We start from the raw sequence: 18,549 nt of genomic DNA, 5'->3' as shown, positions 1-18,549 counted from the left end.
ACCTCCAGGAAAGTTGCTCCCGTGAGCGGAGTATAAGAGACCCTCTTTACACCATCCTCTATTTTGCTTTATTTACTTATTTATTTTCGGAAAAACACAGAAAACAGTAAGAGCATCCTAAATACACTCCTGAGAGCGGATGTACTGTTTTATTTGCTCCCCTGCCAGGACTCTGCTGCGCTGGACCTGCGAGGGATTGGGCAGGTATTGCCGACCCACCTAATGGAAGAGCGGCTAATCCGGCAGCAGCAGGAAATGGAAGAAGATCAGCGCTGGCTGGAAAAAGAGGAGAGATTTCTGGTAATTGTGTTTCTGGTTAATTCTGGTAATTCGGATTTTTTCCAGTTGTAAAGCTCTGCCAGAGTGCACTGTATCACGGATGATTGGAAGAGTTCATCTTTTTCAGAACAAGAGAGTTCCTTTTACATCTGGTCCCTAACACTTGCAGTAGTGGGTTATTTGCTTTTTTGGACTTTTTTCTGGCCAGATATCCAAGGTTTTAGTAGTGGCATTACAGGCTCAGAGGTGTAAGTATTTCTTTGGTTTTCGCAGAAGCAGCTCCCCCTTAAGGGTCAGCTCACATGTAAGACCTTTTATTTTGCTCCTGCAGCACGTGTCACCAGATAGCTGAGAACCTGTGGTCTGCCCTCGCGGCGTTCCTCCTCTCGTGGTCTGATGGGCGCAGGCCTCCTCCCACGTGTATCTGGACTGCCCGAGTCTGCAGCCCCCTTGGAAGTCCTGCGGCAGAGGGGAAGTAGTAAGGCACAGCCATCTCCATGTGTCACTTGACACAAAGGCCCTTTGGACTCATGGCCGAGCACTTCTGTGCCCTCGACCTCAGGACCCACTCCCCAGTCAGCCCACACAGCTAGTTCTCATCCTTCCTGAGAAGGATGGCTGCACAGAGCCAGGACTCCTACTATTTCCTCACATTCTTGGTCAGTACCTTTCCCTGGGTAGTCCACAGCCGGTCCCTCATGCTCTGATTCAGTAAACATTCCTTGAAGCCACATCTGTGTCAATCTGTATGCTGGGGGACTAGACACCGGTGAGGGTGGGGGATAGTTCTCAAAAGGCTTACAGTCTTCCGAGCAGAGAAGCGTTGAAACCAGCACTTACTGGTGATATGCCACAGTGGTTTCAGCCTTCATAAGTGGCTCTCATTTTTTTAAAACTGTAGTTTAAAATTAAAACACTCAGGCTGGGTGAGGCGTGTTTTCCCCATTGGTGAAGCCAGTGCCCCCAGCACATTGGGCTGCCCTTAGCAAGCCTGCCATCCCAGTGCCCACAGGAACTGGGAGCATGCTGGGAGGCCTGCAGACGCTGCACACACCCCACACTCGGTTACTGCCAGTTGGCATACACCCTGGTCACAGATGCCCTTCACCACCAGATGTATTTCTCCTATATGGAGTCAGCTGGTCCACACAGCCACCCCAGAAAGAAGAGACAGGTCCAAAATCCTTTACCCAAAGTTCTTGAAGGTTTTATGTGCTTCAGAATTCAATATTTTTTACTTTAGAAGGATAGTGTAGTATAGCGCACATGCCATGGAAGCGGTCCTGTTCCATTAGCATCCTGGAGGTAAGAGCACTAATCTTCATGCACAAAACCTTAATGTTCACATTCACAGGTATGAATGCAGACTTCATGTCAGTTCAGGTCAGGTTTTGTCATGAAATTAACTTGCTTCAATTCCAAATTAAAATAAATTTCCAGTCATTGGTGCTTGTTAAATTTTGGAAACCAGGATAAAGGAGGGTGACCCTGTTCCTGTATCATCCTCACTTTACAGCAGAGATTTCCTGAGGTCGCCCAGCCAGCATGTAACAGAGCCCGAATTCAGCCCAGAGTCCTGCCACAGGGTCTGTCCTGGCTGCTTTGCAGGGCTGCTCGGCGCATACGAGGTGCAAGGCACCATCCTGCTGTGGGTACTTTGAACACTTACTCAACTTGCCAGGTGTTCTTCTTGCAGACATTTATAGCAAGGTACAGGAAACGTTGATAGGCACCATGAAGGATTTAGTTTGGAACAGAAGTTTCAAACTATCAAAAATCTAAATGATTTACTTTGAAGCATATCATGATGTAAGGCAAGCTGCCGACACTGGTGATTGTTTGCTGTAGTAATCTGAGCGGATCCATTTGGATCTGGAATGGACTCCAAGAATGGCTGTTCCCTAGCACATCTTAGACTTTTGTCGGACAGCCTATTTTCCTGCATTGATATGGGATTGAAAAAGGCCATATTACAAATTCTCCAAACTCCGAACTGATGTACCTACATACCATTGTCTTGGGTATGACTGATGGCACGTGAACAAAGGGTTTTCTCAGGGTTACGGCGTGCTGGCCCATGCTGCTGTTCTGCCCTGCTCTGTGCACAGCAAGGACAGACGATGAACCCTCAGGTGCTTGGAAGACTCAGGGATGGTGCCAGAGTCCAGATATGTTGAGCCAAGGCTGAGAGATCCATTGGAATTTGCAAAGCAGACAAGTTCCGGAAACCCCACCAGGCAGAAGGAATGAGCATGACTAATGACATGGGTCATAAGACTGTTCTCAGAACTCCCCACCCACGCGAGATGTGACTATAGCCTGGGGAGTGGAAAGTAGTTTAATGAGTTCAACACCAACTCAGTCTTCTGAGTGGTTTCAGGTGTTTATATACAAGGCTCAGGACCCGGCTAGTTAGCTAGTGGGCTTTCTCTTGTCACTGAGATCATTTATAGACCGTACACTGAACAAGCCCTAGAAGAGGGTACAGTAGGGTGAGCTTTTTTTTTTTTTTTTTTTTTTAAGATTTTACTCATTTTTCATGAGAGACCGAGAGAAGCAGAGTCACAGGCAGAGGGAGAAGCAGGCTCCCTGTGGGGAGCCCAATGCATGACTCCATCCCAGGACCCCGGGATCACGCCCTGAGCCAAAGGCGTCTAGACACTCAACCACTGAGCCACCCAGGCACCCCTGGGCAAGGTTCAATAAATGGCTAAGTCTGTGTAACCCATACCCCCCACACAGGACATTTCCAAGACTCCACATAGCTTCTTTTTTTTTTTTTTTTTTTTTTTTTTTAAGATTTTATTTATTTATTCATTAGAGACACAGGCAGAGGAAGAAGCAGGCTCCATACAGGCAGCCTGATCCTGGGACTCCAGGATCACGCCCGGAGCTGAAGGCAGGCGCTTAACTGCTGAGCCACCCAGGTGTCCCATGACTCAACATAGCTTCCAAGTTATGTGCAAAGTCCACTTACGAAGCTGTATAATATGCCCCCAGGGGTCTGTGGTACCCTTGGTGAGGATGTCTCCATAGCCCAGGAACTTCCCTGTGGTCTGTTCCCAGCATCTTTTATTACTCCTGTGCAGCTTTTAATGATTTTTTTTAAGTGTGTCTTACTTCCCTTGCTAAATTCCTGCCTATCCACTTAGAGCTTCCTGCTGCTGCTCTAATGGTATCATTTTCATTGAGCTCATTGGTTGTGCATTTTCCATGTGTGCATATGCATTTGATTTTTAGACACTTGTCTTGTATTTTCCAGTATCTATGACATGAACTCTGATTTCCGTGGGTTTTCTGTTGCTTTTAAAAGCATTTTTTCTTCATTTCAACATTTGTTACATACTTCGTATTTCTATTCTGAAGCGTCTCTTGCCAACTTTCATATTAAATAGTTCCTTGTCTGCTTTTATTTTTAAAGATGTTGTCTGTAATAGTTTTTCCGTTAGGTATAATGCTGGCTCTATATTTTACATATATACATATACATATATATATATACACACACACGTATGTATTTTACATATATATATTTTTTTCTTTTTAAGAAAAACCTGTAAAGACTTTGACATGATAAACAATGGGGTACATTTTGCTTGGGTTTGGGCTAGCCTTGCATTCCAGAGTCAAGTCATGAGTGATCATTCTTTTAAGATCATGGCATAGGTCATTGGCATCCCATTAGAATTTCGTATTGCTTTCCTTAAATGAGAATGACTTACTTAGTCATTGTTGGCTTCAAGATCAAATCAGTACTAGTGTCATGGGATGGAGAGTGGGGGGAGGTGGATAATCCCTAACCTATCTTTGGTTTGGGTGTTCGTCAGGTAGGCGTTGTAGGTAGTAGGGCTAAGAGCAAGTGTATAGTCAAGATGGGGGCCTGCTTCTAGCAGGAGTAGCAGGCAGAGATACAAAATCAAGGAGACTGGAGTAACATAAATGTCAGGTCACTGTTTCCTGCCAGAGCCACAGTGATATTTCTAAAATCTGATCCTGTTGCTCTCTGACCTAAAATCTGCCAGTGGCTACCATAAGATGACCACCAGGCCTATGAGCTGACTTTCCATCTTTCCTGTCCTCAAGATCCAGCTGTCCTCAGTCAGCCCCTGACTGAACAGAGAGGACTGGGAACAGGAGGGGAGGCCCAGCACACACAGCCTTTGGGGAATGCCAAGCGGCTGAAATGACAAGCGGGGGTCACCCCAGGAACATTTGGGGAAGAGTGTTCCAGGAAGAGAGCCACCAAGCACAAGGACCTAAGGCAAGGCAGGAAGGGGCCAAGTGTACCTGAGCACAGAAGGGCCACGGCAGTGGCCAGAGTGCAGTGGATACAGAAGACAGACAGCGCAGGGTCCCTGAGGCCATTGCAGGCTGGGAGGACCAGGGGCGTGAGATGTGGTAGGAAAATAACAGACTACCTGTTGGCACTGAAGATGATCATTCCTGTCTTTGATTCTCTGTTTGTTTGTTTGTTTGTTTTTAAGATTTTTATTTATTCATTTATTAGAGCAGGGGGAGGGACAAAGGCAGAGAGAATAAGAGAGGTAGACTCCTTGCTGAGCCAGGAGCCCGATGTGGGGCTTGATCCCAGGATCCTGAGATCATGACCTGAGCCAAAGACAGACACTCAACTGACAGACCCACCCAGGCATCCCTGACTCTCTCTTTCAAGAAGATATTACTAGAAAGAATCTAGATTCTGGACTCAGCCAAATGAGAATTAAAAATCCTAGTTATTATGACACTATATGTATAGTTTAACCTCTATAGTTTTATTTATTAATCTGTTAATCTGTAAGATAATTACATTTTCTATAAAGTGTGGGTAATATGTTTCTCCCAGGGCTGGATTGAGGATTAAATGTGTAGCATGTATACAGTGGGGGAAGTAGGCAATACACATGGATTTCTCCAAGGGCTTTCTTTCTCAGTTTGTTCTCCATGGCAGCTGTGAGAGCTGCATTGCTGAGACTCTAAAATCCTAGATCATATCCCACATATGACATAGAGTTCCCAGAGGCCATCTCAGAATACCTTCTGGCCACTCCTGACCAGAAACTAATACAATAGATCAAGTGAGAGATTTAGCCACTTGCAAGGATTCTGCAAAGGAGCATTGCTTTTATTAGATTTGCTTGTTATTATAAATAAACCTTAATTCCATTTTGCTGTTGCTGGAGCTCCCAAAAGTGGATTATTTTTAGCAGCTAGCTAACAAAGGCCCCTGCTTTAACTGGACCCGCATGTTCTCCCAGGATGTGGAGTCTCTGGGCAGGAGGCCGCCTTTTAGGCCAGGGCTCTGAACTGCAGGTCTCTCAAGCTGTCAATGAGGAAGGTCGGTTTCTGGGGTTTTTTCCTAAACCATTATAGACCTGATACCCTTGTAAAATAAAGTAAAAAGCAATTATTAGAAAAATAAATTTTTAAGAAAATATATAAAATATGAGCCAAACTTGTTTATTTGAACTCTAACAGGTCTAAAAGTTACTATTTCACATTGCTCTATAAATTTTTAAAGTTGCTTATCTTCTGTTTCTGTCTCATCATGACCTGATGACAAAACATCTCTGAGCCTCACTGGTCCTTGGACCATGCTGGGCAAAGCATTGCTACACCCTTCCATGGGGTAAGCTTGTATAGATAGAGGAGCTGTATTCTGGTTTGGAAAAATTAACTTCAGAGTTGCTTTGTCAGTAATGTTGCCAAAGTTTTTTTCCAGTAGAGGTGAAAGAACAGCTGTTAATTGTAATCTTCTGTTGTTCGGACTTCCATTACAGTGGTTTCTGTTGTTAAATATGGCTGGCTGCTACCTTTTCTTAAGTACTTTGGGGAGTCAGGATTCCTTCATGTCATCTCCACTCTGGTGCTTGCCCGAGGCCACATAGCCCTGACCTACAGCACTTGGTCCTTGTGGGGGACCCTCTCCCGGTCCAGCTCATGACCTCTGAGGCGGCTCTGTGCTGGCAAACCCCATTACACGAGCTCTCCCACACAGGCCAGAGAGAGCCAGCAGCCTCATGTGTACCCTCAGTCTGTTCAGAGGACCTTGCTTCATATTGGGGGCACTGCTTACAGACAGACTGACTTTGTTACTCATTTATTTTCCTTACAGTAGCCTTCTAACATGGCACTGTGCTAAAGACAGGATTTTGATTTTAAAATGAGAAAGTCCTGTCTATATAAAGCCTACTTTGTGTTCTGAAAAAGGAAATGAATGTTTGAGCTGCTTCTCCTCTCATACAGACGCAGCCAGCTGAATGAATGATGAGTGCCAGGACCGGGGGCCCCTGGGGGCAAGGACAGGGTGGGGAGACTGCTTCTGGCCCTTTGCTGCTGAGCCAGGCCACGGCCCTCCTGTGTTCCTTGCATATGCCACATTCTGGATTAGTAGACAGTGTGGCCCAGTTCAAGGAGAAGGGACTCCAAGTGGAAGCTTTCTAGAGCAACAGCACACGAGGGTTGAGACCACTGTTGTTTGCTGTGTCCCCAGAACCTGAAGCAGTGCCTTCGGCCCTCCCCCCCTGCCCATGGGGACACCATGCACATGCCCACACAGCACAGTGCTCACAGCAGGTTTCTTGCTCACACCTGGTTTCCAGTACCAGGAACTGGAATTAACCTACCTGCCCATTCCTACAGAACAGATACATTCATGGAGTGGAATACTGCATGACAGTAAAAATGGGCAAACCCCTCCACACATCCACAAGGGCGGGGCTTACAGAGATAATGTCCACAAAAGATGTTGGACATGGGACAGTGCATGTTATGCAGTCCACTTATGTGAGTCCTCTGGGGCTGGAGGTCAGAACTTCAGCCCCTCAGGGATGCGAGGCAGGTCTAAGCTGGAGCCCACTGGGTGGGTGCATTTATGAAAATGCATCAAGCTTTTACACTTAAGATTTGTGTACTTTACTGTATATGTCATACCTGAATTAACAAAGAAAGTGAGGGAAGAAAAAAAAAAAAAGAAAGTGAGGGAAGGATAAGGCATATGTGACAAGGGACATAATGAATACCCCAAACATCCTTTATGTTTGTGATAATATTGGTGTAAGATTTCAAACATAAATTTCCTCTTAATTTTACTATCTTCAAATCTAGAGTAGTTTGTAAGAGGGAAACAAAAGAATTTGGCTTCCTGCGGGAGCAGAACCAGTAACAGAACCCCTTCTCTCCGACAGGCTGGCTCTGGCTCTCTCGAGTTCTCCGAGTTGGCACTCATCTCTCACTCAGACAGGCTGTGGCAACCACGTGAGGAAAAACCTTAAATATTTCCATTCATAGAACACAAGGGGACTTTATATAGACAGGCTTTTTCATTTGAAAATTGAGATCCTGTCTTGGGGAAAGTCTAACATGAGGGAATTGCTGTGAAAAATAAGTTATTTCATATGGAAATATAAGTAGATAATTAATGTAAATACGTGAAACACAGCACCTAATTCTATAAGCAAACAATAAATGTCATTTATTTGTTTAAGTAAAAAAGTAAATAAAGTTATTTCCTACAGTTAGGGGTGCCTTGCTGGCTCAGTCAGAAGAGAGTGTTTGATCTCTGGGTCGTGGGTTTGAGCCCCACATTAGGCATAGAGCTTCCTTAAATAAGTAAATAAACTTTAAAAATAGGGCAACCCCAGTGGCTCAGGGGTTTCTTTTTTTTATTTTTTTATTTTTTTTAATAAATTTTTATTGGTGTTCAATTTACCAACATACAGAATAACACCCAGTGCTCATCCCGTCAAGCGTCCCCCTCAGTGCCTGTCACCCACTCACCCCCACCCTCCGCCCTCCTCCCCTTCCACCACCCCTAGTTCGTTTCCCAGAGTTAGCAGTCTTTATGTTCTGTCTCCCTTTCTGATATTTCCCACACATTTCTTCTCCCTTCCCTTATATTCCCTTTCACTACTATTTATATTCCCCAAATGAATGAGAACATACACTGTTTGTCCTTCTCCGATTGACTTACTTCACTCAGCATAATACCCTCCAGTTCCATCCACGTCGAAGCAAATGGTGGGTATTTGTCGTTTCTAATGGCTGAGTAATATTCCATTGTATACATAAACCACATCTTCTTTATCCATTCATCTTTCGATGGACACCGAGGCTCCTTCCACAGTTTGGCTATTGTGGCCATTGCTGCTAGAAACATCGGGGTGCAGGTGTCCCAGCGTTTCATAGCGCCACCTTCAGCCAAGGGCATGATCCTGGAGACCCGGGATCAAGTCCCACATCAGGCTCCCTGCATGGAGCCTGCTTCTCCCTCTGCCTGTGTCTCTGCCTCTCTCTCTCTGTATCTCTATGAATAAATAAATAAAATCTTTAAAATATATATATATATTTCCTACAGTTAGAAGATACTGAATTTTTATTGCCTGGTTGAATGCACCTCGTGTTGCTTCAAAGAATTACAGGCATAACCTCATTTTATTGCACATCGTGAGCATTGTGTTCTTTACGTACCAAAGGTTTGTGGCAAACCCTGCATTGAGCAAGTCTGTTGGTGCCATTTGTCCCACAGCACTTGCTCACTTTGTGTCTGTCATATTTTGGTAGTTCTCACAGTACTTCAGACTTTTTCGTTATTACATCTGCAGAGATCTGTGATCAGTGATCTTTGAAGTTACCATTGTAATTGTTTTGTAGTCCCATAAGCGACAGCTATGTAAGATGGTAAACTTAATGAACATTGTGTGCTGACTGCTCCAGGGACTGGCCATTGCCTCATCTCTCCCTCTTCTCGGGCAGCCCTTGTCCCTGAGACACAACAATATTGAAATTAGGCCAGTTAATAACCCTACAATGGACCCCCTCAAGTACAACGAGAAGTCATACATCTCATTTAGGTCAAAAGCTAGAAATGACCAAGCTTAGTGAGAAGGCATGTAGAAAGCCCAGACGGGTGGAGAGCCAGCCCTCTTACACCACACAGCCACACTGTGAACACACAGGAGACGTTCTTGAAGGAAATCACAAGTGCTTCTCTAGTGAACACACGAATGATAAGAAAACCAGCCTTACTGCCGATAGGAAGAAAGTCTTCCTGGTCTGGATAGAAGATCACACCAGGTACAGCATTTCCTTGAACCAAAGCCTAACCCAGAGCAAGGCCCTCACTCTCTTCAATTCCAGGAGGGCTGGGAGAGATGAGGAGCCTGCAGGGGAAAGCTGTAAGCTAGCAGAGGTTCTCGAGGTTGAAGGAGAGAAGTGAGAAGTTGTCTCCAAACAGGCAAGTACAAGACAAACCAGCAGTGCTGACATCGGAGCTACAGCCAGTTCTCCAGAAGATCAGGCTCAGATAATTACTGAAGGTGCTGCACTAAGCAACAGATTATCTACTGGAAGGAGGTGCCATCTAGGATCGGTGTAGCTGGAGAGGAGAAGTCACTGCCTGGCTTTAAAGCTGCCGCTACAAGCCAACTCCCTTGTTAGGGGCTAATGCAGCTGGTGACTCAAAGATGAAGCCAGTGCTCACTGACCATTCTGAAAGTCCTAGGGCCCTTCGGAGTCCTGCTCAATCTACTCTGCCTAAGCTCTGTCAGTGGAACAAGAAGAAAGCCTGGATGACCATCCACTGTTTACAGCGTGGTTTACTAAATATTTTAAGACCCCTCTTGAGACCTACTGCTCAGAAAAAAAAAATTCCTTTTGAAATATGACATGTACCTGGTCACCCAGGAGCTCTGACAGAGATGGGCAAGAAGGTTTATGTTGTTTTCACGCCTGATTACACAATATCCATTCTGTAGCCAATGGATCAAGGAGTAGTTGTGATTGTCAAGTCTTGTTGTTTAAGACCTACATTTCACAAGGTGATAGCTGCCATGAATAGAGATTCTTCTGATGGATCTGGGCAAAGTCAACTGAGAACCTTCTGGAAAGGATGCACCATTCTAGATGACATGAAGAACATTCATGATTCATGGGAAGAGGTCAAAATGTCAACAGTAACAGGAGTTTGGAAGAAGTGGATCCAACCATCATGGATGATTGAGAGGTTCAGGACATCAGTGTAGGAAGTCCCCACCGATGTGGTGGCCATGGCAGGAGAACCAGAATCTGAAGTGGAGCCTATATGTGGGACTGCACTGCCACGATCTCATGCTGGAACTAAGGACGAGGCGGTACTGCTCAGGGAGGAGGAAAGAACGTACTTTTCCTGAAATGGAAGCTGCTCCTGGTGAGGATGCTGTGAAGACGGGAAGTGACACAAAGGATCTAGAACATTCTGTGACTCTAGTTGGTTGGTAAAGCAGCAGCAGGGTTTGAGAGAACTGACGCCAGTTTTGGAGGAAGTTCTGTGGGTGAAATACTATGAAAGAGCATCACATGCTACAGAGAGGCCGTTCAGTGAAAGGAAGAGGAAGAGTCAGTCGATGTGGTATTGTTTGGCAGTAAAATATCGTTTAATTCGAGTATCTACATCGTGTTTTAAACCTAACGCTGCTGCAGGCTTAATAGGCTAGAATATGATGTAACCATGACTTTGATCGCCACTGGGAATCCAAACATTCATCTAACTCGCCTCATTATGCTGTTGGCTTTGTTGCAGCGATGTGGAGCAAACCTGCACTATCTCCAGGATGCGCCTGTAACTCTGCCTTCTAAGCTTTGGGTTCTTCATCTGTGAAATCTCTTTTCTACCTTGCATTTTTATGAAAGCATTCCTTGAGCAAGTATTTACAAAATATCTCATATGTGCACATATTTAATCCTTAAAGTCACTGTATGAGGTAGCCAACCCCTTGACCAGCCGAGAAATGGGTTTGGAGAGGTTAAATGCCTTCTCCAAGGGGACACTGTTCACAGACAACGATTCATTTCTTCCCTCCTGTGAGTCCTGCTTTCTACCAAGTCATGGAGATAGTGGGGGAAGCTGACAGCCCATGGCCTCTGTCCTCACAGTGCCTGGCATCTAGTAAGAAGAAGCAGAAATGTTCTAACATTTAGGAAAAGTGGGTAGATTTATACAGTATTTTGTTTATTGCGTTGGCTCAGTTTTAAATGGCAGTGCAGTGGTGGTAGGGCCCAGAGAAAGCCTCCTGACAGAGGTAAATCCAGACAGTGCAGCAGTTGGGCAGCTTGTTGTATATACCCAGGATTTTTCAGATGTTCAAACCCTCTGACTCAGTAACTCCATCCTCAGAAATCTATTCCAGGGAAATTATCAGGGATTTAGTCCAATATTTGTATGCAAAGGTCTTCGTCCGTAGTCTATTACACAATCAAAATTTTGAAGATGGCCCCACCATTCAGCAGACAGAACTATTCATTTTACTTGACACTCTTGTGGCACTGACTTTGCAGCATTAATTGTTTAATCCTCCCATCAAACCTAGGCTGTGGGTACCATAAGTGCTCCATTTTGGAGCTGAAGAAACTGAGGCCCAGGTCACACAGCTCAAAGGGGTTGGAGCCTCATCAGAACCCAGGCAATCTGACACCAGAGTCCATATGCCTCACTTTGGTTTCTGTTTCTGCTTATGACAACCTTCATGGGGGGATGTCATACAGCTTTTTAAGCACAGTTTTTACCAATTTCTACTATATTATTGTTACATAAAGGCTAGAAAATTATATGGCATGGCTTCATTTTTGTAAATATACATTTATACGAAGAGAGAGACAAAGCTCCTTTCTTTCTTACTACCCCACCCCACCCCACCAGTGCTTATAGGTTCTGTGCTCAGTGCTCAGCACTGGAGCCTTGCAAGCGTAGGGCATACAAGTACAAATCAAACAGTGGGATGTTCTCTGTCAAATGAGGGAAGGACGTAATCACTGCATGATTCCTGCCACATAGAGGATCTCTGTAAGATACAGCAGACTGGCAAAGACCAAGAAAGGAACAGTCCTCTCAGGAGAGGCCGTGGGAAATGCACCCTGAGAAGGGGTCTGTGGCCAGAGTGCACGGGCAAAGGGGAAGGCAAGAATCACCGTGGTGTCAGGGAGGCAGGAGGCCCCCGGACAGACTGGCCTTCTACAATACCTTCTGCCAAGCTCGGCACGGTGATGGCATGGAACCTACTTTGCCTTCTTTGAGATTAGTGAAATTTACATATTCCTATCTACGTTAAATCCAGATTTATCCTTATGGCTTCTGTATCGTGGATGCATTGGGTGAGGAAAGGGGGTGGTGTGTAATTGGACTATTTGCTGCTTTGGCAATACAGCCAAGTACACAGAAGCCTTCCTCTGCCAGGAAGCAGGAATGGGTACCTGCTCCTGGAGCGGAGAAGCGAATTACAGGCTTTCCTGGATTGTGTGGGGCCGTGGTGCGCTCCTGATTGCCATGCACATGTGGCTTTGCTGAGGCAACTAACCTAGGTTTGTCATCATTGAGTTTGAGAATTTTTCTGAAACTTGGGAGCTTTCAGCTTCTCTTATTTAGAGGATGATGGTGTCATATAAGGAAGGCACTTAATACAGAATATGTGTGCGATTTTCAGACCAAGAATGAAACTGTCTGGTTTTGTTTGCTTTAGAAACCTGATGTGCGGCTCTCTCGAGGCAGCATTGACAGGGAGGATGGAAGTCTCCAGGGCCCGGTAAGCAACTGCCGAGTTTTCACCAGGATGTAGGTTGTCACTTTGTGTCATAAGTTAACCACGCTCGCTAATCTTTGCAGCATGGAACATGGGAATCCGTTCTTTAAGTAAAGTGAACATTTTAGCCAAGATCATTAGAAGCTACAATGCACAGCCCAGCATTGGATGCAGGTCCAGGTTTCTACCCCATTACACAGCTTCGTAGTAGCAGCGAGCCAAACTCTGCTCTACAGAAACATACATACCTACTGTTGATGCACATAAGCTGTCTTTGCCACATTTTTCCACTCTTAGTGCATGGTTATAAGTTTCCATGGTCACAGGAAACTTGTCCAAACAAGATTTTTTTTCCGTCTGTGTGTTGTAGAGGGGAAATGCCTGAAATTCTCTTTGAAGAGCTAGTTTCATGATTATTCCAGATATGTTTAAAGCCTGCTTGAAATATTCCCTAATCTTTTAAGGAGAAGAGTTTAAATCATCTTATTAAGATTTCCATCAGCACATGTCTGAGTAAAAGAAAACCAGATTTCTCTAAACACGAGAGAGAAACCTGTGCCTGCCAGGTAACAGACCTCCGGATATAAAGCTCCACCCTAATAAGGCTTCTGGATTTACTTGTAGACACACATGCATGCATACATGAGACTGGGGCATCACCCAGCTCCAGGATGCACAGTACAGAATGAACAACTCTAATCTGTACTGTGAAATCCAGCTGCCCCCAAGATTTGGTCCCTGGAAGATGTGCTCAGTCACCAGCATGGGAAGATTAGGTATCTTCTGTCCAAATGTGCTGACGCAGTGGGCTCTGCAGATGGAATATGGGATATTGCTATTTCACAAGCATGAAGTCACATCACCTGCCATTTAACATCTCCACACACACAGCTCCTTCTTTATTAACATTAAAAAATTAGCACATGACAGGTAGTCTGTCCTGAGTTGTTAAGACTGAGAATCGGCATGAAGGTAAACTCTACTTGAGGGACTGGCTGTTCACAACACCACTAATAGGGCATTTTATTACAAAAGAGAAATCTTTTGTGTTCCAGTATGTGGCAAATGGCAGTCCCCCAGAAAGCATGTGGGACGGGGTGAATTAGACCTGAATAGAAGCATTCTTCAGAAACACTCTGTGGAGCCAATGACACAGGACAAGTCCTCTAGCTATCTTGTCGCCCAGGCCTAGGTAACAGTGGAAGCACTTAATACCGATGAGAAGGTACTTAGTGCTACAGGGTGCTGTGCTGAGTGCTGTTCTCCTGCCACCTCCCCGAGACCTCAGCACTCCATCAAGTTAGGCCTGTTGCCATCCACACTCCACAAAGGAGTAAACTGAGGCTTGTAGAAAACTTGCTCAAGGTTACCCGTCGTAGTGCTAGATGCCAGACTGCACCAGCGAACATGATGGCTCCCTGCAAGGGATGTGGTTCAGGTTGTGGGTAGTTCCTTCTGGAAGGCCAGTAACACCTCGTGACCATTCCAGTTTTCTCTCTTCCATCCTTTGCTAAAGATAACAATCTGATTTGGCCCACTTCTTGGAATGCTCCAACTTAACGCTTTTGAAAATGCACCATGGCTTCAGGGAGAATGCTTTGGCTAGAAAATTGCGGATTTTAAGTAGGCATGAGCTAGTGGAAACTGACCCCATCCACTTGCATAAAAAGTAAAAACCATGTGGGTTTCAAAATATATACAATATATACAAAATGATATACAAGTTGACCACACGTTCATTTTGTGACAACACCCCTGTGTTAGATGTATGTTATCAGCCTATTTGTTAACAAATTGGAAAACAACTCCCCAAACAGTTGAATGACTTCTCCAAGGCCCAGGGCCCATAGCTAGATACGCGGCAGACCCAGAACATAGCCTGACCACACACTCGTCTGTCAGACTTCTGGAAGCAGGCACTTTTCTGTGCCTTCCCTCCCAGAGCAACCTGTGGAATTGCCTAGCATGGTACATTATATGTACTTCTGCTGAATTAATCTAGGATGTTCTTAGAATAGAATTTTCTAGTTAATGGAACTTTCTTGCAACCTGGGTATCAACCAGAAAATTCTTTGTGCTGTAAGTCTTTTTTAAGTGTGTGTATTTTACTGCCTGGATCCGTGAATACAACACAGCTCACAGACTGTGTCTACTTTAGAGTTTGGGCCATGTTTCCTGCTGTTTCCTGCCCTCACTCATCCTCCAGCTGCCCTGGCTGCTGTGCTGTTTGCCCCTACTAGGGGATCCCCTATCTCTGGGCCATTCGCCTCCCAAATTCCTTCATGGCTTCCCCCACCCAATGTGCTCCACCCAGCGTGCTCCAAGGCCCCATTCTCAGGAGGCCTGAACTTCCCACTGAGACCTGCAGCATCCTCACTGCCTGTCCCACCCCCATCTCCCTTTTCCACGGGGCTTGGCAATATGCGTGAACCTGCTGTTACTGTCTCACTCCCTGTGTTACACTATCCACTCCACAAGGGTGGGGCTTGTTTTGTGCCTAGAACAAAGCAAATGTTCAATAACTGTCAAGTATGTGGTAGGTTAACTGTGAAGTACTGCACAAACTCGGTTGTGGAGGAGCCCTTGTTCTTCACACTGTCCAGTTCTGAGGGCTTTGTGGGTATGAAACAGTATGTTGACAGTAGATGTGTTCCCAGCAGAGGAAGTTTTCACTGTGCACACTGCAGTTCTTGTATTTCACAGAGGTGGCTCTCTCTCCTTACAACTAAAAGTAAAGCACCTTTAAAATATGTATTTTTTAACTAGTTAATTATTTCAAATAAGTCTCTTCAGAAGTAGAATGTAGTTCTAAAAAGACTTCTTTGCATTTAGTTATCCTAGGACAGGTTGTTTGCAGTGTGATGGCAGGGCTGGCCTTCAGTGGAACAGTCTTTTGTCCTGTTCTGAGGGTGGAAATTCTGGGCCTGTGGCTTGGTCCAGAACTGATGGCGCTGTAGCACCAAGTCCTGACACACACAGGCTTCGGGTGACAATGACATGGGACACGGAATGTCTAAACACCCCAGTGCCACAGAGGAGACACCTCCCATCATCTCTCTACCCCTTATACCTCTCCTTGTAAGGAGAACATCTGGGCTGTGAGGCAGCTTCCTGAGCAGAAGGCCCAGACACTGGGAAGGCCTGGATTTCACAGTCCTGGAAGGTGAACTGAGGCCTCCATGGATGTCACTTTTTTAAAGGAAATTCTAAATTGACTGTGATGACTCCTGTCCATGTTCCCATACTCTCCTGTGCTTGCTCCCGTCACAGCCCTTTCCCCACAGCCTGCTGGCATTTTTGCTTTTTCCAAGTCCCCCACCCCCAATTAGGCCTTGAACCCAGCACTTCACACAGTTGTACAAGCGGATGGAGGGTGATGGGGAGGCCATGCCCTTTAGTGTATGCTGGTGTAGTGATGGAGCTTTTCTTTTCCCACAGACTGGAAACCAACACATATACCAGCCTGTGGGTAAACCAGGTAAGCGAAAAAATGATCTGTCAAGTTTTTATAGTTTAGAGGGGGCGGGTTGTAAATGTACATAGTTCCCTATTTTTGGAGTACCTCATGATCCTTTTAACACTTTTCCCTCTACGGATCAAACCAAGTATGATGTTTAGCAAATTCAGCTGATAACTAGACCATTGGAGAACAGAACTTACTGCTGTAATGCATCAGAAACGCCTCAGTAGGATGCCCTCTCCAAGATCAGTGTATGTTGTAGTAACATGAATCCATGCTCAATGTTTATTTGGGTGTTTCTGTTCTGTGTCTTATTATGCATCACTTACTGGGACACCTTCCCTTTTACCAGATCCTGCAGCTCCGCCAAAGAAACCGCCACGGCCTGGAGCCCCTGGTCACCTGGGCAGCCTCGCCAGCCTCAGCAGCCCCGGGGACAGTTACAATGAGGGCGTCAAGGTGGGCACCTGAGCCCGAGCTCTGCTCAAGGCTCTGTGGAGCTTCTCGCTCCGGGATAGTGGTCTGTACCATGATGTGGAGTCAGTGCTGAGGACGGAATGAGCAGAGTGGCACTGCCATGGGCTCCAGGCGTCCATTTGGTTGGGCTCTGATCCCCTCCAAGAGTCAGGAACAAGCTTGGCAGGAAGCCTGTCTTTTCCAGTTTTCCCTCACATGGTGGAGTCTTGGGCCTCAGGCAGAGATAGGTTTTCTTCTTCACAGGCAGAATGTTTCTTTGGAATAAAGTGTGGGATGGCTTCTGGTTTAAAAAATTAATTAAACCAGGACACCTGAGGGAAGCAAGACCTTCTGTGGGCTCACTGTCTCTTAAGTGTGGAGCCAGAACCGTGTGCATCTCAGGCCACACGGCCACTGCCTCTCCTTGGCTCGGGAGCCCTTCACGCACGGCCTGCCCCGCTGCGTGTGAGTGGGGCCGTCGGGGTTCCTGACTGCCTCCCGCCCCCGGCCTCCACCAGGCCCTGCGGCGTTGGGCTCTAGGTCCCTTGGAAGCCACTCTCCTCCCCAAGAGAAGCAAAGCCAAGGGTTTTCCTCTTTGTTCCCATTTAATGAGAGGCTCCCTACTTTGCATTAGAGATGAGTTACCTCTCAAAATGTATCTTGTTTCCCAGTTCTGATACACCAGAGATATTTTAGAGATATTTTAATATCTCTAAAATCAGGGTGACATGTTAGTTTAATTGGCAGCTTTTTTTTTTTCCTTAGAGGAACATAAAGAACAAGAATGCCTCCTGCAGTGGATGGGGTCTTAGAATCTAGTAACTCTGTTGCCAGTTAGGAGAAACATTTGTTTTCTGACTAACCAGGAACGCCCTACCTTACCATGTGCTGGGACAGAGCTGTGCTCACATTAGCCTCAAGGGTTGCTGGTGGTAGGATTGTTTCCACCTTTCCATTGAGACAGCAAGGCTACAGAAATCAAAGGGCATTTTCAAGGTTACAGGCTCCCCAGCTGAGCCAGCATTTAGCCAGCAAGCTGATTCCTGGAGACAGGAGAGGTAGCCCTTGGCAGAGAAGACGCCATCTCCAGCCCAGAGGGGCGGTGAGTGGGAAGTGAACGGGCTGGCTCTGGCTGGACCCACCCACCTCCTATGGGACACAGTACAAGTCCCACTAGAGCCAGAGGCACCCTTGCTCTGAGGGCCGGCTCCTGGAGCACGTGCTAGCAGGTGGTCAGCCCCTGGAACTCAGAGTGCTGGTCCTGGAGCTTGGCCCGGGACTGGGCATCCAGCAGCTCCCCCAGCTTGGGATGGGGGGCCTCCCCAGCACGCTGCTGGCACCACACGGGGTATTCTCTGAGGAGGAGCAAAGGGGGACACATCTCTTCCTAATGTAGTTTCTTGACATAAATTTAAAAAGGGAAGAGGAAAAATTAGGTTAATGAAGTTTGACGTTTACATGAGCCACAAGAACAAATTTTCTAAATGGCTTGTATTATAAGGAAAAATCTACTTTAGAGGTAGCTCAGATACCACCTAAGAATTCTGACATGTATTTGGCCTCCTGTTTGTAATAACATAAGTGAATATAATTGGAAAATACCCTTAAAGATGGTGTTAAGCAGGTCAGAATCATGATGGAAATAGTATGCTTAATTAAAACATGTATCAAGTAAAGATTCCTTTAGTAAGAAGTGTGAAGTAGGGGTGCCTGGGTGACTTGGTTGGTTAAGCATCCGACTCTTGATCTCAGGGTTGTGAGTTCACCAGGCCTTGGGCTGGGTGTGGAGCCTGCTTTTAAAAAAAA

General features: G+C 45.8%; 1 protein-coding gene across 24 annotated transcripts in view; it reads left to right on the top strand.

Moving 5' to 3' along the window:
- Positions 1–18,549, top strand: part of PTK2 (protein tyrosine kinase 2) — a 267,646-nt gene that overhangs the window by 238,305 nt on the left and 10,792 nt on the right. For 18 of the 24 annotated variants that reach the window (XM_077847404.1, XM_077847401.1, XM_077847398.1 and 15 more), the window contains 4 exons: positions 169–300; positions 12,768–12,830; positions 16,266–16,305; positions 16,640–16,746. In XM_077847404.1, coding sequence (XP_077703530.1) covers positions 169–300; positions 12,768–12,830; positions 16,266–16,305; positions 16,640–16,746 — 342 coding nt within the window. The remainder of the gene's footprint in view (positions 1–168; positions 301–12,767; positions 12,831–16,265; positions 16,306–16,639; positions 16,747–18,549) is intronic. The other 6 variants (XM_077847395.1, XM_077847407.1, XM_077847402.1 and 3 more) reach the window with 1 other exon arrangement.

The sequence above is a fragment of the Canis aureus genome, chromosome 14 (assembly GCF_053574225.1).
Source record: "Canis aureus isolate CA01 chromosome 14, VMU_Caureus_v.1.0, whole genome shotgun sequence".
Lineage (NCBI taxonomy): Eukaryota > Metazoa > Chordata > Mammalia > Carnivora > Canidae > Canis > Canis aureus.
This window is presented reverse-complemented; position numbering and strand designations above follow the sequence as displayed.